At 47.9% G+C, this 25,526-nt stretch overlaps 1 protein-coding gene across 2 annotated transcripts; it reads right to left on the bottom strand.

The window, feature by feature from the left end:
- Window positions 1–17,010: 17,010 nt before the first annotated feature.
- Window positions 17,011–25,165, bottom strand: KRTCAP2 (keratinocyte associated protein 2). 2 transcript variants are annotated; one of them, XM_081892052.1, is made up of 5 exons: window positions 25,005–25,165; window positions 22,594–22,748; window positions 19,025–19,088; window positions 18,755–18,821; window positions 17,011–17,198 (listed from the first exon to the last, which is right to left on the bottom strand). In XM_081892052.1, the coding sequence occupies exons 1-5, from the start codon at window positions 25,006–25,008 to the stop codon at window positions 17,078–17,080; spliced, it is 411 nt and encodes a 136-aa protein (XP_081748178.1). In that variant the 5' UTR covers window positions 25,009–25,165; the 3' UTR covers window positions 17,011–17,077. The 2 variants fall into 2 exon arrangements, with proteins under 2 accessions (XP_081748178.1, XP_081748177.1); XM_081892051.1 differs by lacking the exon at window positions 25,005–25,165 and adding an exon at window positions 24,906–25,003.
- Between the last annotated feature and the right edge of the window lie 361 nt (window positions 25,166–25,526).

Raw genomic sequence — 25,526 nt, forward strand, 5'->3', positions numbered from 1 at the left:
CAAAATAGATGATTACTGTAATTTTCTCTGTATAAGACGCACCAGACCACAAGACGCACCTTGTTTTTGGAGGAGGAAAACAAGAAAAAAAAATTCTGAATCTCAGAAGCCAGAACAGCAAGAGGGATCGCTGCGCAGCGAAAGCAGCAATCCCTCTTGCTGTTCTGGCTTCTGGGATAGCTGCGCAGCCTGCATTCGCTCCATAAGACGCACACACATTCCCCCTTACTTTTTAGGAGGGAAAAAGTGAGTATTATAGAGCAAAAAATACGGTAGGTTGCAACGAAAGGATGCTCACACAGAAGCTCTGAGACAGACGTTTACGCCTGCGATGCTGAATGTACATTATACGCTCAGGATGCAAAATACATCTCTTTGCACACATCCAAGAGTTAACATCTCAGCTTTTTTTGGGCCTGGCAGAGGCTCTTCCACCTGTTCCGTCAGTCAGCGAGACGGAGCCAGGAGAGATCCTGTCAAAAGAACCCAATGAATGTATGTCATATCTTGTAGGTAGCAGGGACTCTAAAGTGCCTTGGCCCTGAGCGCATGAGGTGGTGGCTGAGAACATGCGCCACACACATGGGCTCAACCTGCTTTGTCGCCCTTGAACAGAGTCGTGGGCAGCAGGCAGGGGGAAAGCCAGGAATCGCAGTGTCTTTTCTGAGTTCCCAGACCTAATTGAAAGCTGGCTTGGCTTGAATGGTTACAAGTCTATCTCTATTCTAGTTGTTATTCTAGTAAATTTGGTTTTATACCTACAAGACGTTTGTGGTGTTGTTGCATTATTATTACTGTCACCACATTTGATACTTTGTGTATATACAGTGGTACCTCGGGTTACATACGATTCAGGTTACATACGCTTCAGGTTACACACTCCGCTAACAAAGAAATAGTGCTTCAGGTTAAGAACTTTGCTTCAGGATAAGAACAGGATAAGAACAGGCTTCGGCGGCGCAGCAGCAGCAGGAGGCCCCATTAGCTAAAGTGGTCTTCAGGTTAAGAACAGTTTCAGGTTAAGAAGGACCTCCAGAACGAATTAAGTACTTAACCTGAGGTACCACTTTACTTGGTTTTTGGGGGGACCTTTCCGTTAGCCCGAAAGCGATAAAAAAAAAGAAAAGAAACGATGTTCTTCCACTTTGCAAAAATATACAATGTGCCTGGTCGCCTGGAGCCCAAACTCAGCAGGCGAGGAGGGCAGGTGGTTATTTTCCAGCCCTGCCTCCCTTTGGGGAGGAAAAAAGGAGAGAATATCTGCCCTTGTTTTAAATGTCAAGTAAGTAGATTCTCAGCGCTTGGGCCTGCTCCTACCTGCCTGGTTTTCCTAGGATTTCCCTGGCTGTTTGTGCAGGTCTAAACAAAGAGGGTAGAGGGGAAGCAGAGCAAGCGGATTTCTGTGGAATGCCCTGGCTGATCCCAGGCAGGGCTTCTGGATCCTCTAAATCAGGAATGGGAAACCTGTGGCCCTCCAGATGATGGCAGACTACAACTCCCATCATGCTTGACCCTGCTGGCTGCTTAGGAGTTACGCCGATATGTTTTCTGGGATGTAAGGGAATGATCTTTTTTTGAAGAGGAGATTAAAATTGCATCAGAGTTGCAAACTTAGTGAGGATCACGCCATAGAATCCCCAGTGCGAAAAGGGTGCATCTCCTTTTTCCCCCTCAGAAGGATTGTTAAGATCTTGTAAGATCCTTAAAAGATCTCTGCAGGATTTGGCCACTTTTCTCTGAAGGGTGGTAAAGGTAAAGGGACCCCTGACCATTAGGTCCAGTTGCAGACAACTCTGGGGTTGTGGCGCTCATCTTGCTTTACTGGCTGAGGGAGCCGGCGTACAGCTTCCAGGTCATGTGGCCAGCATGACTAAGCTGCTTCTGGCGAACCAGAGCAGCGCATGGAAATGCCATTTACCTTCCCGCCAGAGCGGTACCTATTTATCTCCTTGCACTTTGTGCTTTTGAACTGCTAGGTTGGCAGGAGCAGGGACTGAGCAATGGGAACTCACCCTGTCGCGGGGATTTGAACCGCTAACCTTCTGATTGGCAAGCCCTAGGCTTTGTGGTTTAACCCACAGTGCCACCCGCGTCCCTGAAAGATGATAAGAAGAGCCTAAGAAGATCTCTGCAGGATAGCTCAGTCGGTAGAGCATAAGACTCTTAGGGGTCATGGGTTCGAACCCAAAGTTGGGCAAAAGGTTCCTGAATTATGGGGGTTGGGCTAGATGACCACTGGGTCCCTTCTAATTCTACAATTCTATGTGTCTAAGAGGATGCAGACAAAGGCCCATCTAGCTAAACATCCTTTTCTCACCGTGGCCAAACTGGTGCCCCAATAGGAAGTCGACAAGCAGGACCTGAGAGCAACAGATTCCCAGCAACTGGTGTTCAGAGGTATAGTTTCTCAGATACCGGAGGCAAATATATAAGCTGCTCTGGCTAGTAGAATAATAATGATAATTTTTATTTGCATTAGCCACTAGCCATAGCAATAAAATAATATGTACTGCAGACAGACATCACCTTGCCAACAAAGGTATGTATAGCTAAAGCTTTGGTTTCCCCAGTAGTGATGGATGGAAGTGAGAGCTGGACCATAAAGAAGGCTGATCGCCGAAGAATTGATGCTTTTGAATTCTGGTGCTGGAGGAGACTCTTGAGAGTCCCATGGACTGCAAGAAGATCAAACCTCTCCATTCTGAAGGAAATCAGCCCTGAGTGCTCCCTGGAAGGACAGATCCTGAAGCTGAGGCTCCAATACTTTGGCCACCTCATGAGAAGAGAAGACTCCCTGGAAAAGACCCTGATGCTGGGAAAGATGGAGGGCGCGAGGAGAAGGGGACGACAGAGGATGAGATGGTTGGACAGTGTTCTCGAAGCTACCAGCATGAGTTTGACCAAACTGCGGGAGGCGGAGGAAGACAGGAGTGCCTGGTGTGCTCTGTCGAGTTGCAGCTCGGCATCCAAAGAAAAATCAGTCTCACACCATAGTAGGTTCCGAAATATGGTTGCTCCTAGGGCTAATGCAGCACAGCTTTTATTGTGTGAAATCAGAAAGATACAAAGTACAAGCCAAGCAATTTGTTCTAGCAAGCAGATAAGAACCTTCGCACTAGACGATGCGAGCATCAGGCCATGCCACGTTAGCCAATCATATAGGACAGCACGAGCTGTTCATGCTCCAAGGATGCTTCTAGCTATGAAATCACCCTGTAACAATAAGAACTTTGCTCATGCTCTCATGTACAAGCAATCATTTTCCCACATGTCCCCTTTTCTTGTTTATATTATTAGAGGAAAAGAGGGACCATTAGTCCAAATCGTACACTTCCTTGCCGAAGCGTCTACACCTTGCAACATAAATTCCTCTTGTAACCCCTGTGGTGGGCCGTGGTCGGTACCACCATGCAGTGCATTGGGAAATCAAAGAGGGTATGCATTGAATGCAACAACACACCATAATAAAACCAACAATACATGCAATTACAATCAATAATACTTTTCTTAACCACACTCCATTGGGTAACCAAGAAGACAACCACTCCCATGGATTAAAACCTTCAGGTGGATTTAAAGGATTATGGGCTATCATTTGTTCCATATGATCAATAGTAGCAGAGATATTGGTCGATTGATCAGTTATATACATGCAGCAATGAGAATGAATTAAGGCACAAATTCCACCTTTGGAAGCAAGGATCACATCTAAAGCATAATGATGTTGAAGAACTACATTTCTTATTTCTGATATTTCTTTGTTAATCATTTTTAAAGCCAAAATGGTGGAATTAAACAAATTTTCTGTCCAGTTTGCCAATTTATGCAAATCACGGTAATTCATGGCTGCACCTAAAGAAGGCAGAAGGGACCTAGAGATGGCCGTCCCTGTATATTGAGAAATAGGTGATAGTACTTCCCTTCTGTTACGCAAACGGACCGCTGGGAGCTTATCTATTTTATATACCAAGGGTACTACTATACCTAACGTGCAGGTACCAGAAAAGGCAGAGGGGATTTCTTTGTAGGCACGTGTGCCACAAAGTAACCATAAATCAGATTGAAGTAAACATGCAGTTCTGCTGCTCTTTCTCATCCAGTCGAACCAAACATAAAAGTCTCTACACGCAGCTTGTTGTTCATAGGTCATGTAAGTTGTGACATTATTAATTAAAACCTTTGGTCTGCCACTCATGGTTGTAACATTAAGAAAACAAGAAGATCCATTAATGTATTCATGTGTCCAATTACAATATGGATAATGACCTAAAATTTTTTGCTATTGTGATTAAAATGAAAACAATAAGGAGCTAATTCTACAAGCGATAGAAATACAGGAGGTAAACTTATGCGATTGTCCTTCATATTATTGCTAATCTTATATGAAGCATTTATAGGAATACCATGTAATAGAATGCCAGATCTTTTTGATTGAGGAGGGATATGCATACACATCCAACAATCAGAAAGGTTAAGCATAGAAGCAAAATGATTAATGTCTCTAACGTAAGTATTGTTAGTCCAAATCTGATGATAAAGTTCAGGCCTCCTGGCCTTCTGCAAAAAAGCAGCACGACGAAAGCGGCGTTTTACAAAGTTCACGGAGAGGCTCCATCCGTGTGAAGTGGAATTGTGGGGCCACTCAGGACGATGCCATATTGGTTGCTCGGGGGGGCAATAAGGGTGAGAATGGTAAATTATTCCAATAGCTGTTTCCGAGCAACCTGCGTGATATTTCGTGGCTCGATTATTGGCATGTAAAAACCACAAACCAGGAGAAGCCACACAGCCATTTCTGCAGATACAGGAGCCCATTTGCTGTAAATAGGCCTTATGTACTGTTCCGTGCATTGCGGAGCCAAAAATCCAAACCCAACGAAACGTGGTGACACAGATGGGATGGTCGCTATTGGGGGGCAAAACCCAAGCGATGCCGGTCTGACGAGGGCATCCTTCAAAGCCAGGTTCATTTCCCAGACAAGAGGCGGCAAAACTGTAACGATAAGTGGTAGAAACGCGATAGGGTTGAAGATGGCCTTTCAACGTGCCAGGAACAGGGCACATCAAGATGGCGATGTCTCCAACTGCAATGTGGGTTGAGGTCAGGTGAGAGGTCATCACCGGCAAACAGCGTAAAATACGGTTTCAAGGTGCTGGTGTCTCCTCGGGCGAAGACGAGGCAACAGAAGAGCGCCAAGGTCGAACGCAAGAAATCAAAGAAGTTGGACCCTTCCACTGTGGATCTGGAAGCAACCTGTATGACACTAAAGGACGCTGCAATATTTCTTCCTTCCAGAAATGAAGTTCAGCAGGCGTAAAATTCCTGTTGCCAAATAACCAGGGTGACCAATATGTGATCTAAGATGTGCTTCAGAAAATTGACAAGTCCTGGCCTGTATCAAAGATGGGGCACTTTGTGCTGGAGTGACATTTCTGTGCGGTAGATCTGCACTGTGCACGAAAATGGTCCACTTTGCCACATCCAAAGCAGGTTTTATCCTTTGCAGGATTCTGGGACACGGTGGAGGACAGAGCCGTGGCTAGCAGGCAAGCTTTATACGTCTCAGTCCCCACTGACTGGCAGGCTTTAAGCATTTCTGCAATGGCTACATTGGGAGTTGCCATCAAAGGGCGTAGTGCTTGCTTACAGTCCTCATTCGCATTATCAAACGCAAGCTGGCGGACAATCACTTCTTGGGCTGCTACGTCCTGAACTTGCCGTTTAAGGGTGTTATACAAGCGATCGACAAATTGTCCATAAGGCTCTGTAGGACCTTGTCTAACGCTCCCCCATCGGCCATCGCGCTCAGTTTTGTCATCAGGGACAGAAGCCAAGGCCTCCTGAGCAGCAGCCGTAGTGGCCTCCCAATATTGAGGATCGAGAGTCAGCTGTTGGGCAACAGTAAGAAAGTTGCCTCCTCCCGTTAACCCATCGAGGACATCAGCTTGGGTTAACATGACGGGGGCTGGGGGTGGGGCGGCACCAGCAGCGGCAGCAGCCAAAGCAGCCTGATGATTAGCCAATGCAACATTATTAAGATTATTCCGAATCCCATCAACACGACGTTGGCAGGCCCAGTGCCAAGCTTGTATAAACAAAATCATTTGATGAGGCTGCATTACAGTGCGGGCCAACAGCTTAACATCCTCTGGTATCAAATTTTGTTGAAAAATAGTGCCTAACAAACCCAGGGTGTAAGGAGATTGCAAGCCATTGTTCTGGACAGAGGAATACAGTTCTTTTATGAATCTCAAATCAAACTGTTCGTGCCGGGCTGGGCCTCCCCCTGGCGCGGCAGGAGCAATCACAGGAAAAAGATTAGGAGTTGTAGAATCAAAAGCTAGCAACGGAGCAGCGGCGCGAAGAGATTCTTGAAGTGGGGTGGAAACGGTGCCAGATGCCTTGGGCAGAGGAGGTGGAAGAGCGGGGGGTGCTGCAGAATTTGAAGAATGCAGAGGAGTGACAGGATGAGGCGAAGAGAGAATGTCCGGAGGTTTAGGAGGAAGGTTTGAGGCAGGCAAAGCGGGAACCGGGGGGGCGTCTGAGGAAGCTGGTGCAGCAGCCAGAAGAATGTTTGAAGGAGTTAAGCACGACATAGCTTTGTAGACGTTACCCCAGGCATGTAAAACCTTTACATCAATCTGCGGATGATTTTGAAAGAAGTGTCCAATTTTTTTCCAATCGTCTAACCCCCAATTTCCATCCTGGGGAAACCACGGGCAGTGGGTGTCCAGGGCTTTTATAAGGGACTTAAGGTCAGCTTTCCGAACAGCAAGGTTGTTACTGGCCAAAAGGAATTTAAGGTCTTTAAAAAATTTTTTCTGTGGTGCAGAGAGAGATTTTCCCATGATTGCAAGAGTTGCAAGAAAGAGCAGGGAGCACTTACCGAGGGATCCTTAGGAGGATGAGGGAGGCGCCTTTTGCCCTGTCCGGGCGGAGATAAGTGCTGATAAGTTCGTAACGTAGTCCAGAATCACATTCACACGGGAGCTCTCACCGGGGATCCACTACGTGGATGAACGACGCGTCTGCAGCCCTGCCGGGCGAGGTGAGGCTGAACGTTGTAAAACAGCATGAAGTCCGAAAGAAATCACACGGGAGCACTCACCAGGGATCCACAACGTGGATGAACGACGTGTTGGTGAGTGCTGAACAATGAAAAACAACGTGAAGTCCGAAGGCAGTCACACGGGGCACCAATTGTCGAGTTGCAGCTCGGCATCCAAAGAAAAATCAGTCTCACACCATAGTAGGTTCCGAAATATGGTTGCTCCTAGGGCTAATGCAGCACAGCTTTTATTGTGTGAAATCAGAAAGATACAAAGTACAAGCCAAGCAATTTGTTCTAGCAAGCAGATAAGAACCTTCGCACTAGACGATGCGAGCATCAGGCCATGCCACGTTAGCCAATCATATAGGACAGCACGAGCTGTTCATGCTCCAAGGATGCTTCTAGCTATGAAATCACCCTGTAACAATAAGAACTTTGCTCATGCTCTCATGTACAAGCAATCATTTTCCCACAGTGCTCTGGTCCAGGGGGTCACGAAGAGTCGGACACAACTAAACAACTAAACAACAACACTGCAGACAGAGGTAGAAACTTAACTACACAAAATACATTTTGGAGGTTTACATTAATAATCAGATAATAGATCTTATTCTAAGTGCCCCCACTAAAAACTTTGCAGTTTTTGCTGTCACCTGACCATCTCGATCTGCTCAAAGAAAGGACACGGTAGCAATGGTTGTTGAGCAACCCGGCATGGACAATAATAGAGGGGTAATAACCTCACTCCTCAAATCTTTATAATGATTGCAAGTCAGAAGCACATGAGCCACCGACTCCATTCTGCCATCTCCACATGGACATAACCATTTTTTTCCGCAGTGGAATTTTTTGAAACCGACCTTCAAGTACAGCCGAAGGCAGTATATTCAATCTTGCGAAAGTGAAAGCACTTCTGCATTTGGGAATTGTTAAAATTTCGCAAATCGGGTGCCAAAGTGTCACAGCGACTAGGTGGGAAATATTCATACCGTGGACAAAATTTCCTTATTGTGGGAAAATTATTCTGTCGCTCGATATATTACCTCAGATACTGGAGGCAAATATATAAGCTGCTATGACTAGTAGCTATTGATAGTCTCCTGAATGAATTTATCTAATCCTCTTTAAAGCCATCCAAAGTTGCTGGCCATCGCTAATTCTCCTGGGAGCCGATTACACAGTTTAATTATGCGCCGTGTGAATAAGGATATTTTTTCTTTTTTAAGCAGCCTGGTGCCATCCTCTCCAGGCGATCCCGGGGCTTACTCCCAGGAAAGTGTGCACTTATGGGGTGGCAGCCTTTAGGTCAGGAGAAGTAAGCTTCTTTGGAGAGGTTATGCCCAGGTATGTGTTTATAGGGTTGCAGTTAAATATGTGCACAGGAGAGTCTGCATAGTGTTTTGACCTAGGAGATCAGGGTTCAAATCCTGCACTCGGCCACGCATTTCACTGGGGCGGCCTTGGGGCTCTGTATGCCAGCTTGATCTTGAGCTCCTTAGGGGCTATAGACATAGGGTGAATAGACCCACTGAAAATTAGTGTGATGAAATTAAACATAAATGTTAAAGGTAAGGTAAAGGGACCCCTGACCATTAGGTCCAGTCGTGGCTGACTCTGGGGTTGCGGCGCTCATCTCGCTTTATTGGCTGAGGGAGCCGGCGTACAGCTTCCGGGTCATGTGGCCAGCAGGACTAAGCCGCTTCTGGCGAATCAGAGCAGCACACGGAAACGCCGTTTACCTTCCCGTCAGAGTGGTACCTATTTATCTACTTGCACTTTGAGGTGCTTTCGAACTGCTAGGGTGGCAGGAGCAGGGACCGAGCAACGGGAGCTCACCCCGTCGTGGGGATTCGAACCGCCGACCTTCTGATCGGCAAGCCCTAGGCTCTGTGGTTTAACCCACAGCGCCACCCATGTCCCTTTCGCCACCTGCGTCCCTTGGGTGAGTACAAATGTCACTAGTTTTTTTGAATTGGAATAATTCAATAATTGTTGAGTAACCATTGTAACTTTCTAGATGGAAAAAAAAGAACAAGATACAGTTACAAAAAAGAGAAAATTAATGCACGTAAATTAATTTATCTCATAAAATTGATATGCCCCTTGACTGTAAAAAAAGAGAACGATTTTCAAAAAGATAGAACGAAAAGATCAACAGGAAAAATTAATGACAGTAATTTAAAGCTTCCACAAAATTTAAATAGCAATAGACCGCAAACAGATTAAAACTCACAGCTGCTTTCTAAGTTGGTCTATTAATGTCAGTGAGACTACTCTCAGTAGGGCTAAGATTGCAGACAACCAATAGAGTGGTACCTCAGGTTAAGTACTTAATTCGTTCCGGAGGTCCGTTCTTAACCTGAAACTGTTCTTAACCGGAAGCACCACTTTAGCTAATGGGGCCTCCCACTGCCACCACGCTGCCAGAGCACAATTTCTGTTCTCATCCTGAAGCAAAGTTCTTAACCTGAGGTACTATTTCTGGGTTAGGGGAGTCTGTAACCTGAAGCGTCTGTAACCTGAAGCGTATGTAACCTGAAGTACCACTGTAGTCTGCATAACCCTTAAAACCTGCAGGGTGGAGCAGTTTGTCTGTCTTCAACCAGCGCCCCAGTAAAAAAAACAACACATCCTGATCAGTGTTGCGAACTCCAACCAGTCCCTACGACGACCCCTCGAGGCAGGTAGGCAGGCAACTCATCCATGGCGTCTCCCAGAGCAGTGAGACATATGCTGCGTTTTCAAAAAGCTCAGCCTACGGAGCACAGCTGTGTTATGAGTAAGCGCTGCGAGTCTAGAACTTGAGGGAAGGCGATCCTGGGACAAAGGCTGTGCGGGGAAAATAGAAAAGACCCAGGAGATGAAGAGGTGGGGAGGAAGGATCTGCGAACATCTGTGTGGTCCAGGTCTAATGCCTCTAAAACTCTTGCTGAGCCCTGCGCTTCAGGCTTTGAACTTCAGCTGAACGCAGGTGGGAAATATTCTGCACCCGGCGGGGCTCTTATTCCCCCTTCTGGGCCCCCAGTCCAGCAAAGTGGCTGACCGGCTCTTACTAGGAAGACCACTGAGCAGGACAGCCATCTCCTGTTGCCTGTCCCAAGGTGCACAGAGATAGACTGCCCCTGTCCATGGAGGCTCCGCTTAAAAAGAAGTCTGTCAATAATGCCATGGCTGGATCAGAACCACCAGCCCCTGTAGCCCCATAGTTTTAAATTCATGGCCCGTGTCCTTCCAGCCTGGCTCATAGAATTGTAGAGATGGAAGGCGCCACAAGAATCATTTGATCCAATGCAGGAATCCACATTTTTCTCCCAAAATTTTTTTATTGATTTTTTACATCTATAACGAATAAAACATACAAAACAAAACACACACACTACAATACTACAAGAAAAATAAAAAAATATTCTTTCTTATATTCATTTTAAATTCCGTTATTACGTGACTTCCTCAAATCCCCCCTAACTGGATTTCATTACAGTGGTACCTCGCAAGACGAAATGAATTCGTTCTGCGAGTTTTTTCGTCTTGCGAATTTTTCATCTTGCGAAGCACGGATCCCCTGGTATTAATGGTTTTAAGAAAAAGGAAACAAACTCGCAAGACGTTATCGTCTTGCGAAGCAGGCCCATAGGGAAATTCGTCTTGCGAAGCAAATCAAAAAACGAAAAACTCTTTCGTCTTGCGAGTTTTTCGTCTTACGAGGCATTCGTCTTGCGATGTACCATTGTATGTTCCCTTGTAACAGTTCTCCCAAACATCTTTCTGTTATGATCAGTTCCCTCCATTTACTATCTTCATCTCTTTTCTTATTGTCTTAAATCCATCTTACTATACAACATTCATATTATAATCCTAGCCCTGTTTAATACTTTCAAGTATCTTCTGAATTATCTTATATTACAGTATTTGGCTAAATATTCTTTAAATTTCATCTAATCTTCTTGGTATTCCTCCTCTTTCTGTTCGCGGATTCTTCCAGTCAGGTCAGCCAACTCCCAAAACTCCAACATCTTCTTCTGCCATTTTTCTACCCTTGGTGTTTCTTGAGATTTCCACTTTTTTTGCTAATAGCAGTCTTACCGCTGTGGTGGCATACAGAAATAATCCAACATCTTTTTGGGGCAATTCCAATCCATGCAGGAACCCACATTTTGCCCAGTGTGGGTCTTGAACCCACAACCTTGAGATAGGAGTCTCGTGCTCTACCGACTGAGCTATCCCATCTTGCTCTCCAGTGGCAGAAGTTTGGCTGATCCTGGATGTGGAGGATCACTCAGTATCCCCTTCACCCCTCCTGGCTTCTGTTCGCCACCCAGAAACTGGTACCCGGAGGTAGACTGCCTCTGAGCATGGATGCTCGGCTCCTAACAGGCCCGTCGAGCCTAAATTCTTGTTTCCTTGCTGAGGCCAGGCAGACGCCTCTTGCGAAGCCCATCAGCCGGGCAGGAACGAAACAGGCTTCCCCCTGCTGACTGCCTCCAGCAATAAGGCATAGGGAGATAGACTGCTTTTGGATATGGAGGGTTGCGTCTCGCTCTTATGACCAACCCCAGCCATGGATGGGCGTCTCCTCTTCCCCTAATTTGCCTTAATCCCCCTTCAGAGGTGTCTAAGCCCATTTTCCACTGCGGCAACAGATTCCGCCAATGGATTATGCGACTAATCCTCTCCTATTCTGCTGCAAATCAGCTCTGCCGGGAGATCCTGAGCTCTAAATATTATGGGATGGGAAGGGGAAGGCATGCTGGGGAAGAAACCTTTCCCACCACTTCTCTCTGTCCCGATGTATAGGTCTCTATTTATGGCCCCCATAATAGTCCCAAATACTTTCTGCCAAGGGTGGGGAAATTCAGGACCTGGCCCTCTGAGTCCCGCTGTTTGGCCCTTCAAACTCTTTCCCCTTGCCATAACCCCTTGCCGTCCCTGCTTCGGACCTTTCTTGAGTGTTTTTGCCTGGCTGGAATTTGCCCTTGAATTCCTCGTCGTGTCTCTTGCTCATTGTGTCTCGGGCAGTCCTAGTGTGTGGACACAAGCATCCCGAACAACAGCAAATCTCGCACCCATTGCTCTGCACACTCTGGCCTCTGGCCCCAGCCACCCTGGCATGTGGCCCTCAAAGGATCTCCGAGGATAGAATGTGGCCCTCCGGCTGCGAACACGGCCCCTGCTCTTCTGAATTATTATTATATTTTGGAAAATATGCCCGCCGACTGTCTGATCTTTCTCTCTTTTTTTTGCACCCGTGTCCCAAATCGCACAGGGTGGGTGGGAAGGAGACCTCGCAGCCCCTTCCTCAGTCAGGACGCAGCTTCTTTCTGGGAAAAGCCCCCTGCCCTCCCCAAAAAGAGCTGAGGGGAAACGGGATCGGTTTTCAGCTCTGGCAGAAAGTTAACTGTGGACAGGAGCAGACAGGCAATTGTGGAGAGGTTTGAGTTACAAAACAAACAGGAGCGTGGAGCGATTTGGCTCTGGAATGCGGCTGAATAGGGAAGGGGGCTCAGCCCCCCTGCGCTTGTTGCTAAACCCTTGGCCTCCCCCCCTCAAAAAATCTCAGGCTGGCAACTGTTTTCTTTCCCTGCGGCCTGGGGGACAGAGGTCAAAGGTGGAAGGAGGCCTTGGTGTTCGAAAGGAGGGGTTGACATTTGAACCTACCTGGGGCAGGTTTGTTGCAGAGGGGGAGAGACGAGGTGGTCTCCATCCCGGCCTGAATTGCTCCCCCAGGCTGAAATTCAAGAGGTAGGGCAGGGAGCTTGTGGAAGGAGAGCTGTCTGACATCTGCAAGGAAGTTTGTGGGAGAGAGGGAAGGGGCATCCATCCAAATGTACTGTGGTACCTCGGGTTACATACGCTTCAGGTTACAGACTCTGCTAACCCAGAAATAGTACCTCGGGTTAAGAACTTTGCTTCTGGATGAAAACAGAAATCGTGCTCCGGCGGCACAGCGGGAGGCCCCATTAGCAAAAGTGGTGCTTCAGGTTAAGAACAGTTTCAAGTTAAGAACGGACCTCCAGAACGAATTAAGTACGTAACCAGAGGTACCACTGTATATGTAGAGTTGGGAGGAACATCCAAGGGCTATTAATGTTTGACAGACTATTGTATTTTAATATTTTGTTGGAAGCCGCCCAGAGTGGCTGGGGAAACCCAGCCAGATGAGTGGGGTATAAATAAATTATTATTATTATTATTATTATTATTATTATTATTATTATTATTATTATTTAGCCCAACCCCCTCAAATGCAGGAATCTCAGATAAAGCATCCAGGACAGATGGCCTCCATCTTTCTGAAAGGATGCAGGAGCCAAAATGCAGCCTTCTTTTGAAATGCACCTTTCTCCAAATTTCGCAGCGCAAGGTCTCGGGCCAAATGGTTGTTGCCAAAAATGTGTACTATGTGGATGAAGATGTATACTGTGTGTATATATATATATATATTCATGACCATATAGAACATACTAAATGCATTTTGTTAGGGAGAATCCATTGCCGAAATATGTACGTTAAGTCAAAACGAAATGGGTGAGGAAAAATCCACGTTACACTCTGACATATTTTCACGAGGAAATGCGGAAAACTGGATTTAAGGTTGGAAAAAGGAGAATTGGAGAGAACGGGACGGGGATTGAGCTACAATTCCTGCATTGCATGGGTCAGGCCGGATGACCCCTGGGGTCCCTTCCGCCTGTACAATTTTCTGATGGATCCATCCAGCCCTGTGTCAGGACAGGAGTAAGTCCCATTGGTTTCAATGGGGTTTACTCCAAAGTCAGTGTGTGCGCGACTGCAGTCCTAAGCATCAGAAGTAACCCTCCTTGTTTTTCAGTTTATTCCCAGGTGAGTGTGTTTAAGAGAGTCAGCATGGTGCGATGGTTTGGGTTCAACTGTGAGACCAGGGCTCAGTCCTCCACTCAGCCAGGGTGCTTACAATGGACCAGTCCCTGTTTCTAAGCCTAACCCATACCTCAAAGGATGGATTTGGGGATAAAATGGGGGGGGGGGAGAGACCACAACAGTCTTATGGCACCTTAAAAACCAATTTATTCTTTCATGGTTTTGTTGTGTCTCTGCCACAACCTCCCTCCTTTCGCCCCACCTACAAAAGGAAGATAATTATTGTATTGTATCCTACCTTACTCACTGCAGATGGTGACAGCAGTCACGAAATTAAAAGGCGCCTGCTTCTTGGGAATAAAGCAATGGCAGCATCTTAAAAAGCAGAGACATCACCTTGCCAACAAAGGTCCGTATAGTTCAAGCTATGGTTTTCCCAGTAGTGATGTATGGAAGTGAGAGCTGGACCATAAAGAAGGCGGATCGCTGAAGAACTGATGCTTTTGAATTCTGGTGCTGGAGGAGACTCTTGAGAGTCCCATGGACTGCAAGAAGATCAAACCTCTCCATTCTGAAGGAAATCAGCCCTGAGTGCTCACTGGAAGGACAGATCCTGAAGCTGAGGCTCCAAGACTTTGGCCACCTCGTGAGAAGAGAAGACTCCCTGGAAAAGACCCTGATGTTGGGAAAGATGGAGGGCAGAAGGAGAAGGGGGCGACAGAGGACGAGATGGTAGGACAGTGTTCTCGAAGCTACCAGCATGAGTTTGACCAAACTGCGGGAGGCAGTGGAAGACAGGAGTGCCTGGCGTGCTCTGGTCCAGCGGGTCACGAAGAGGCGGACATGACTGTTGTAAAATGCTCTAAAGTGTGTTATTGTTTGTTGTCATTACAAACTAATGAATACTAGGCCTGTTGCACACGTGCGTCTGCCCTTTTTGTTCGTGAAGCTTCGTCCCGAGACACAACAAGGCTTGTTCTAATCACTTTTATTTTTGTGCAACAATTGCAGTGATTTAAAACCACAGAGGCTTGCAGCTTCCTCAATCCAGACCCTTTAAAAAAACAACTCGCATCTCTGCCAGTCCTGCAGCGCCCCCTGGCGGACGCTGCCTCACATTGCAATGGTGGCGAGAGAGCAAGAGAGACCCAAGGCTGGGAAATCGTAGAATTGGGAGGGGCACCCAACGGTCATCTAGTCCAACCCCCTGCAATGCACATTATTGGCCCATTAGTAATGGGCACATGACTGGTGTATTATCTTGCGCAACTGGCAGTGGAGCCATAGGAGTGGTGCTGTTGGGGGGGACGGGACTGCCCAGTTGGCATGGATACCTGACCGTCTTGGCGGCAGCTCTGTTTACGAAATGCCCTTCCTGGCAAAGTGCGTCTGCCTCCATTGTTCACAGCCAGGAGGAATTTAAACGGCATTATTGTTCACTCAGGCGATTGACAGCGGAAACACAATGTTGCTTGAAATATGGTATTATTTGCCACTGGAGTATGTAATTGCGTCCACCTTGCACGCAGAGTTGCAGGTTTGATCCAGGTAAGGCTGGGAGCAGGCCCTACTACTTGAAACCGTGGAGAGATAAAAGGAAGTCCTTTTCCATGAGGTGCATATTTAAAAATTATGGAACTGGCTCCCAGAGGAGGCAGCGACAGCCAACAACCTAGGCTGGCTATAAAAGACACTTAGACAAATTCATGGAGAGCTACTGACGGTTACTAGTCATGACACCAGTTGAGACCTTACCTGTCTTGCCAGAGTGGTGCATGCTCTGGTTATCTCCCGCTTGGACTACGCCAATGCGCTCTGCATGGGGCTACATTTGAAGGTGACTCAGAAACTACAACTAATCCAGAATGCGGCAGCTAGATTGGTGACTGGGAGCGGCCGCCGGGACCACATAACACCAGACTTGAAAGACCTACATTGGCTCCCAGTACGTCTCCGAGCAAAATTCAAAGTGTTGGTGCTGACCTTGAAAGCCCTAATAGACCTCGGCCCAGTATACCTGAAGGAGCGTCTCCACCCCCCATTGTTCAGCCCGGACACCGAGGTCCAGCTCCGAGGGCCTTCTGGTAGTTCCCTCACTGTGAGAAGTGAAGCTACAGGGAACCAGACAGAGGGCCTTCTCAGTAGTGCCTGCCCTGTGGAATGCCCTCCCATCAGATGTCAAAGAGATAAATAACTATATGACATTTAGAACACATCTGAAGGCAGCCCTGTATAGGGAAGCCTTTTAATGTGTACTGTTTTATTATGTTTTTATATATGTTGGAAGCTGCCCAGTGGCTGGGACAACCCAGTCAGATGGGTGGGGTACAATTATGATTATTAATAATAATTTCCCAATTCCCCCATGTGCTTCCCTTTGGCTCCCTCTTTCCCAAGTTGTGTCGTTTTCCTCCAGCAAGGTGTGGGGGACCTCTGGCCCTCCGGATGTTGCAGCTCCCATCAGCCCTAGCAAATGTGGCCAATGGCAGGGGCTGATGGGAGTTGTAGTTCAACAATGTTATTGGACTCCAACTCCCATCAGCCCCCAGCCAGCACGGCCGATGGTTCAGGGCTGATTAGAATTGTAGTCCTGCAACACCTAGAGCAGGCTTCCTTAAACTTGGCCCTCCAGATGTTTTGAGACTACAATTCCCATAATCCCTGACCACTGCTCCTGCTAGCTAGGGATGATGGGAGCTGTAGTCCGAAAACAGCTGGAGACCCAAGTTTGGGGGACCCTGACCTAGAGGATTGAAGGTCCCCCACCTCTGTCCTGGACACATGTCCCAACTAATCAGGGATCATGTACCAAATGCACTTACAGATTTGACGCTGGGGGGCAGACCTTTGCCCTCGAGATATTGCTGAACTCCTATCAGCCCCTGGTGGCATGGCTGAGATGATCAGGCATGGGGAAGACCAGCCAGATGGGTGGGGCACAAATAAATTATTATTATTATTATTATTATTATTATTATTATTATTATTATTAGGGTTTTTGACACAGCAACATCTGTAGGGGCAAAGCTTCCCCACACCTGTTCTGGAATGCAAGCATATTGGGGCGGAAACTCCCCCCCCATCCTTATCTGAAATAACAAGCTCAGAAGAGGACGGGGTCTTGTTTGTTTTTAAAAAAGGAAATGTTTTATTGGCCGTTCCGACTGTGCTGAGGATGGTCCTCCGCTTCAATTCCTCTTCCTGCCTTTACTGACCGTCTTGGCAACCACGGGCACCGGCGTGGTCGACTGGTACAGCGTGGAGGAGATCTTGTTGATGTAGTACAGGGCGATCATCGAGAAGATGAAACTGGGAAGAGAAGCCAGAGGGGTGAGTGGGTTGCAAGGAAGACTCGATCGCAGGGAAGGGCTCAAGGCTGGACCATCTGCTTTGCAAAGGAGGGGGCGTGGCTTGTGAGGAAGGGGCGTGGCCCGCAGAGAGCACCCCAAAGGTCCTCCTCCCTTTTCATAGCTCGGCTCCCTAGTTCCGCGGTGGGGAATCTTTCCCCCCTTGAGGGCCACATTCTCTTCTGAGCAATTTCCCCGGGGGCCACGTGCAAGAGTGGGTGTGCCGGCAAATGCACATCTTTGCCGCTGTGCGGTGGGCTAGCTTACAGACAGACTGACTTGACCCTCGCACCCAGGTTTGCATCTCTGACGATCAGCCCCGACTGCGGCCAGAGGAGAGGCGATGTTGCTAAACCAGAGCTATGGGAAACTGCAGAGCTTGTTGGACTCCAAGTCCCATCAGCCCCCAAGCAGCACGGCCAACAGCCAAGGAGGAGTCCAAGCTTTTGCGAGGGAAGAGCTGCTTGTCTGCAGATGTGTAACAATGTCTTTGAAAGGGCTACGGCTCAGTGGTAGAGCATCTATCTGCCTTGCATGCAGAAGGCGCTGGGTTCAATCCCTGACATCTCCAGGTAATATTAATAATAATAATAAATTTTATTTATATCCCGCCCTCCCCAGCCGTAGCTGGGCTCAGGGCGGCTAACAACAATAAAATAATACAACATTCTAAAATCATTTCATTAAAATTAATTCAACTCAAATTGATGGCAACCATTAGGCTAAAGTTCTGTGAAGATTGCCAAAGGAGGGAGTCAGGCTGTGCCCTGACCAAAGGCCTGGTGGAACAGCTCTGTCTTGCAGGCCCTGCGGAAAGATGTCTAGTCCCACAGGGCCCTAGTCTCTTGTGACAGAGCGTTCCACCAGATTGGAGCCACAGCCGAAAAAGCCCTGGCTCTAGTTGAGGTCAGCCTAACCTCTCTGTGGCCTGGGACCTTCAGGATGTTTTTGTTTGAAGACCGTGGGACATACCAGGAGAGGTGGTCCCGTAGGTACGAGGGTCCTAGGCCATATAGGGCTTTAAAGGTTAAAACCAGGTAGCGCTGGGAACGCCCCCTGCCTGAAACCCCGGAGAGCAGCTGCCAGTCAGTGCAGTCAACACTGACCTTGATGGAGAATCTGCTCACTCAAGGTCAGGCGGCTCCCTATTTAAACCACCCCTTGCTCCAGAACGTTGAGGACTAGAATCTTGCTTTATTTTTAGGGGAGAGGACTCAGAATGGCAACAGAGCAGGACCTCCGGTTCAGTCCCTGGCAACCCTTTCTTGAGCTGCTGCCAGTCAGTGTGGACAATGCTGAGCTAGACCAGAGGTCTGATTCAGTATAAGGCAGTTTCCGACATTCCTGTTTCAACCGGCCGTGTTTTGGGGGCCTTCCTGTTTGCTCTGCTCATTGTGGGGGCTTCTGTTCCTGATCTGGCCCTGACAGCAGCTTCAGATGTGATGCAAGCTGGATTTCCCTAATCCAGATCTGTTACGACCTGTGTGTGTGTGTTGGGACACAATCCCCTGTTCTTACCAGGTGGTGACGCAGACCCGATGAATCAGCCCTGAAGCAAACAGTGCCAGCAGCAGGCAGGTAATAACTGGGGAAGAAAAGGAGGTGCGTTTTGGCAAGGGGGGGAAAAGGGACGAGAAATTATTATTTTGTAAACAACGCCTGCCCTAAGCCCCCCCCCAAACCCTCCCCTTGTCAGCCAACCACCAGTTGCTACATACAAGCCAGCCGATTTCTCAGCTCCCCACCTCTCTGAAAAGAAAATGATCACCCTAAATCCGTTCAGCTTACTTTCAGGGAAGATCTTAGCTTGGAATCCTTTGCCGAAAATCAAATTTTCAAGGTTGTTGAAGGCCTGGGTTTCATGTCAAGGAAAACATTTGCTGACATGTCAGGGAAGTGAGAAGCCCGCCCCCCCCCCTGCAGACGTACAGATCCTCTCCCTTCTATTGCTACATAAAATTGTCACTCACTCCTTGGTCATTGGAAAGAAGAGAGATTGAGGTGGAAGGTCAGAAATGCGTAAGCTTTCCTAGTTCTCCAGAAAGCATCTTCAGGCTAAACAGAGGGAAAACGTCAGAAATGTGTAAGCTTTCAAGTTCCCCAGAAAGCTTCTTTGTGCTAAATGGACAAGATCTGGGGTCTACCATCTTTACGTAGCCAAAGTAGAACCATTCACCCAGAAGCGCAGGCCAGGGGGAAAATGTTGTGAACCTCCCTGAAATCTGTGGACAAAGGGTGGTACAGTATACAAATTTAAGAAATAATAAAAATTCCCAGTTTGCTTGCGAGATTGCAGGTGCCACATAACATGCGTTCCACACTTGTAAAAACCGATCTTTGCGTGTTGGAAGTCCCTGCCTTTTGACACTAGGCAAGCCCCTTTGCTGTGCTCTTTTCAGCACCCACCAAAAAGATTTTTGCTTCAGCAAGACTATCTAGATGTGTTGAAAGTCGTTTAGCGTTTTAAACTGGTTTATAGCTTATTGGTTTTAATTACTTTTCTGAACATTACACTTGTTTAAAAAAGGGCTATCTAAGGTATCTGTTGGCGATGCAATAGGGATAATGCTACACATGACCTGGAAAAACTGTCTGCGGACAAACGCTGGCTCCCTCGGCCAATAAAGCGAGATAAGCACCACAACCCCAGAGTCGTCTACGAATGGACTTAACTGTCAGGGGTCCTTTAAAGGTAAAGGGACCCCTGACCATTAGGTCCAGTCGCGGACAACTCTGGGGTTGCGGTGCTCATCTCGCTTTATTGGCCGAGGGAGCCGGCGTACAGCTTCCGGGTCATGTGGCCAGCATGACTAAGCCGCTTCTGGCGAAGCAGAGCAGCCCACGGAAACACCGTTTACCTTCCCACTGGAGCGGTACCTATTTATCTACTTGCACTTTGACGTGCTTTCGAACTGCTAAGTTGGCAGGAGCAGGGGCCGAGCAACGGGAGCTCACCCCGTCGCGGGGATTCGAACCGCCGACCTTCTGATCGGCAAGCCCTAGGCTCTGTGGTTTAACCCACAGCGCCACCTTTACCTTTTTAATGAGGTTAGTAAAAAACAAAGCCAACCCTCCCAACTTCTCCAGAAAGCTGATTCAGGCAGGGTTAATGGTTTTGGGGGAATTGAAAGCATGTGGTTACACGTTTCTGATGTCATTTCATGTGATTCCCTCTATTTCCAAAGTTCAGGTGGTTAGTGACAACCCTTTTACGTAGTCAAAGTCAAACCACCTACACGGAAGAGGAAGGGATCAGGAAGCCTGAAGGAACTCTTGAGGTTTGTGTGTGCTCAGCGACCACAGATGACTGGCTTACTGTTGGGGGGGAAATGGAAAACTCAGTGGGAGGGGGAGCGCAATGGAGTATTACAGAGAAGGGCACGGCTGGCTGGCTCCCTAAACAGAAGCACCCTCTACTGCAACATTTTGTTGTGGAACTTCCTGGCCCAAATGAGGGTATTGTCCCAACATTACTTGCAATGAATTATTTCTATTTCTCCAACTGTAAAGCAATCTGTAATATATATTGCTTGTAGCTAGAGCGTTTTGATCACAGGTTATTGAAAACAAATGAACGCTGTAAACGAAAAATTAGTATTATTTATTATAATAATTAGGAAGTTTTTAATGCTTGATGTTCTATTATGCTTTTGTATCTGTTGGAAGCCACTCAGAGTGGCTGGGGCATGGTACAAATAATAATATTATTATTTTTATTACAGTGGAACCTTAGTTGTTGGACGTAATCTGTTCCGGAAGATCGTTCGAATTCCAAAATGTTCAACAACTGAGGTGCAAAGAGAGAATGTCAATTTCAGTGGTGAAAATTGAAAAACATGCAGCGGAAGCTGTTTGGCTTCCGAAGCGCATTTGAAAACAGAAGCATTTACTTCCGGGTTTCTGGCATTCAGGTTCTGAAACGTTTGTCAACGGAGGCGTTTGAGAACTGAGGTTCCACTGTACACTGGTACCTCTGGTTATGAACTTAATTTGTTCCGGAGGTCCGTTCTTAACCTGAGGTACCACTTTAGCTAATGGGGCCTCCTGCTGCCGCCGCTGCGTGATTTCTGTTCTCATCCTGAGGTAAAGTTCTTAACCTGAGGTACTATTTCCTGGTTAGTGGAGTGTGTAATCCGAAGTGTTTGTAACCTGAGGCACCACTGTATTATTATTGTTACTATTATTATCAGGGGGTTTTTCACTGAAATTAAGTTCCAGTACCTCTCAGGTTGGCACCATTGCCATTCTAAGAGAACAACGGAGGTGTTAGTGCTGCATTCTGGCACCTCTTTTTCTAGAAAAATAGCACTTTGAATATTATGTTTAAAAAAGATTCTCAGTGCTATTTGTAGAATATATTGTGCTTCCAAGAAATGTAACCTGAGTTTTAAAACAGAGTTCAAGCTGGGGGTGGGGTGGGTCAGTTAATTTATATTTAGTATTTTAATCAATATCACTTCCGCAGCACCGTTTGAAGAAATAAAACATTTAGAAGAAAATGGCAGAAGCCTCTCCTAGCTCTACCTGAAGATGCCAGGGAACCTTCTGGACTGCAAAGCAGAGGCTGAACCACTTATAACACAGGGACGTAAGAAGCTGCAGTTCAGACCACTGGCCCCTCTTAGCTCAGGAGTGCCTACACTGACTGGCAGCAAAACGCCCAGGTTTCAGACAAGAATGTTCTCAGCCCTACCTGGAAATGACAGGCATAGAACCTGAGACTCCCACAAAGCAGACCCTCACGGCCTAGGACCCTCGTACCTATGGGACCGCCTCTCCCGGTGTGCCCCACAGAGAGCCTCAAGGTCCATAAATAGCAACACCCTAGTGGTCCCAGGCCCTAAGGAAGTCAGATTAGCCTCAACCAGAGCCAGGGCCTTTTCAGCACTGGCTCCGGCCTGGTGGAAGGCTCTGTCTCATGAGACCAGGGCCCTGCAGGATCTGATTTCTTTCCGCAGGGCCTGTAAGACAGAGTTGTTCCGCCTGGCCTTTGGCTTGGAGCCAATTTGAGTCCCTCCCCCTCTTTCTTTTTCCTTTTCCTTTCTCCTCCTGTGATGAGACTGCATTTTAATATTTTAATGTTGTATTTTAATCTTGTTTTTAAGTTGTATTCATTCAACTTGTTTTTATTATTGCTTGTTAGCTGCCCTGAGCCCGGCTTTGGCTGGGGAGGGCGGGGTATAAATAAAAATTATTATTATTATTATTATTACTACGTACAGAGCTGCGGCCCTTTATGCGTGACATTCCTGCTGGATCAGCTGATGCCTTTGGGTGCCCCCTTTGACCCCATCCCATTCTGACAGCTCCAGCCCGGCTGAAAATGCCCAAGCAAAATGCTGCACGTAGGAGGATACGGTAAGGGAGAAGATGAAGAGGGCAGAGCCCAGCAGGCCCCCTTGGATGGTCAGCCACTCGCTGGATGCCAGCTGGCGGCTGTACATCTGCATCCCGGTGAAGAGCAGGAGGCACAGGAGAGACGAAAGCACCAACGAAGTACCCGTGCCGACAGCTGGGGAGAGAGAGAGAGAGACAAGGGTCACTCACCTCGGCTGGCAGGAGCACTAAAGGATAATAGTAATAATAATAAATAATAATAATAATAATAATAATTTTTTTATATCCCGCCCTCCCCAGCCGAAGCCGGGCTCAGGGCGGCTAACAAGAACAAAATAATACAACAGTCCAAAATCATTTCATTATAAAATTATTCAAATCAAATTGATGGCAACCATTGGGCTAGAGTTCTTGAAGATTACCATTAATACGTGACCACGACATTTTCGTGCTGTTTTGTGCCACAAACCCCATGCTTTGTGCCACTCCCCCAAACTGAGTAACTGACACAGCAAACCAGGGTCACAATTTAATACCTGAAACCCAACATTGTCTGATCAACTCCAAACTGGTGCCAGAGTTTTGTGCTAGTTTTGTGCTGTGAACCCTGTGTTTTCTGTCACCCCACCCCGCAAACTGAGTAGTTGATGCTCAAACTGGGGGCCACAGGTATAGCCCAAAACTGAACGTTGTCTGATTGACTCCAAACTGGTGTCAAAGTTTTGTGCCATGAACCCCTCTTTTTTTGCTGCCCCTGAAACTGAGTACAGTGGTACCTCGGGTTAAGTACTTACCATAATTCGTTCCGGAGGTCCGTTCTTAACCTGAAACTGTTTTTAACCTGAGGTACCACTTTAGCTAATGGGGCCTTCTGCTGCCACGGCGCTGCCAGAGCACGATTTCTGTTCTCACCCTGAAGCAAAGTTCTTAACCTGAGGTACTATTTCTGGGTTAGTGGAGTCTGTAACCTGAAGCGTATGTAACCTGAAGCGTATGTAACCCAAGGTACCACTGTAACTGACGCTCAAACTGGGTTTACAAGTTGACACCCAAAAATCACTCAAGGAAAGTGTCAAGCAGGGCCTGGTGAGGGTGTATGATATGGAGGAGCAGCGGCACGGCCTGAGGGCATGAGATAGGGGCCTGCCAGGCCACATTCGGCTGCCAGGTCTGAGATGCCCAGACCCTGGTCTACTTGTACCTGGACAGGTGCAGGGGACTGGAACTGGGTCCTTTTACATGCAAAGCAAATGGTCCACTGCTGAGCTCCAGCCTCTCCTCAGCTTAGGAAGCTGCCTTGCAACCCAGCCAGGCCATTCATCTGCTGAGCTCAGTACAGGGGTACCTCGGGTTAAGTACTTAATTCGTTCCCGAGGTCCGTTCTTAACCTGAAACTGTTCTTAACCCGAAGCACCACTTTAGCTAATGGGGCCTCCTGCTGCTGCCATGCCGCAAGAGCACGATTTCTGTTCTCATCCTGAAGCAAAGTTCTTAATCTGAGGTACCCGAGGTACCACTGTCTTGTCCGCAATGACTCACAGTGGCTCTCTGGGGTTTGAGGAAGGTGGGGGCCTATTTGGAGATGGCGGAGATTGAACCCGGGACCAAGCCGATGCTCTGCCACTGAGCGACAGCACCTCCCCGACACAGGATGGTGCCTTATACTGAGTCCATTTAGTTTTGTGTTGCCTACACAGGCTGGCATCTTAAACAGCATCTTAAAAAGCAGAGACATCAACTTGCCAACAAAGGTCCGTATAGTTCAAGCCTTGGTTTTCCCAGTAGTGATGTTTGGAAGTGAAAGCTGGACCATACAGACGGCCGATCGCCGAAGAATTGATGCTTTTGAATTATGGTGCTGGAGGAGACTCTGGAGAGTCCCATGGACTGCAAGAAGATCTAACCTATCCATTCTTAAGGAAATCAGCCCTGAGTGCTCACTGGAAGGACAGATCCTGAAGCTGAGGCTCCAATACTTTGGCCACCTCATGAGAAGAGAAGACTCCCTGGAAAAGACCCTGATGTTGGGAAGATGGAGGGCGCAAGGAGAAGGGGACGACAAAGGATGAGATGGTTGGACAGTGTTCTTGAAGCTGCCAGCATGAGTTTGACCAAACTGCGGGAGGCAGTGGAAGACAGGAGTGCCTGGTGTGGTCTGGTCCAGGGGGTCACCAAGAGTCGGACACGACTAAACAACAACACAGGCTGGCAGCATCTCCCCAGGCTTTCAGACAGGGGAGGCCTGTTCCCAGCTCTACCCAGAGATGCCATTGGGGACTGAACCTTCTGCACTCAAAGCACACGCTCTGCCACCATTGCCCATGCTCCTCACCCACAAGGCGCCCTGAGCACAGGCTGGCAGCAGTGCCCACCCCTCTCCAGGCCAGGAGCATGCATGTCGCCCACCTCCCCAACCCCCATGCCACATTACCCATAATACACCGCGCAGCGCCCTCCGATGTGTCCGCTCCCGGTTTGAACCAAAGTTCCCTGGTTCCTTTTTCCCTCGCGCATGCGCCGTCCTTGCACCGCCTTCCCTCGGCAAGAGGGAGTTCTCTCTGCCGCGCAGGCGCGGCTCTGAGCGGAGACGTGTAATTTGCGCCTCCGCGCAAGCGCACACCTCACTCCCCGCCGCCTGAGAGGGGCGGAGAAGCTTGCGTCGCGCCACGTTCCCCGCCTAGCGGCCGGCGGCGCCCATGGCAGGCTTTGCTGCATTTCATTTCCTGCGGCTGGCCGCTAGGGGGAGCGCACGCGCATTCAGCGAACAAAGGACCAGAGCTGGAGAACGCCGGCAGGCCCGGGAAGTCGCGGGTTCGAGTCCCGCCTCCGCATTTGTAGGCCTGGTCACTTGAGTGAATACTGGAGTTTAACGATAATAATACGACGATGGTAATAAATGCAAAGTGTACAGCTTCTCGAAAACTTGCACCTTCCGATTGAGAAGCTAAGGGTA

The sequence above is a fragment of the Podarcis melisellensis genome, assembly GCF_964234715.1.
Source record: "Podarcis melisellensis genome assembly, chromosome: 16".
Taxonomy (NCBI): domain Eukaryota; kingdom Metazoa; phylum Chordata; class Lepidosauria; order Squamata; family Lacertidae; genus Podarcis; species Podarcis melisellensis.

Bases quoted from the DNA above. Each gene is read 5' to 3' on its own strand.
- KRTCAP2 (XM_081892051.1), bottom strand. From the start codon at position 24,966: ATGCTCCTGGCCTGGAGAGGGGTGGGCACTGCTGCCAGCCTGTGCTCA. The intron at 19,089-22,593 runs GTATCCTCCTAC...CATGAAACCCAG, and splicing joins TCTTCATCTTCTCCCTTACC to GCCTTCAACAACCTTGAAAA. The intron at 17,199-18,754 runs GTAAGAACAGGG...TTCTCTTCCCAG, and splicing joins CGGGTCTGCGTCACCACCTG to TTTCATCTTCTCGATGATCG.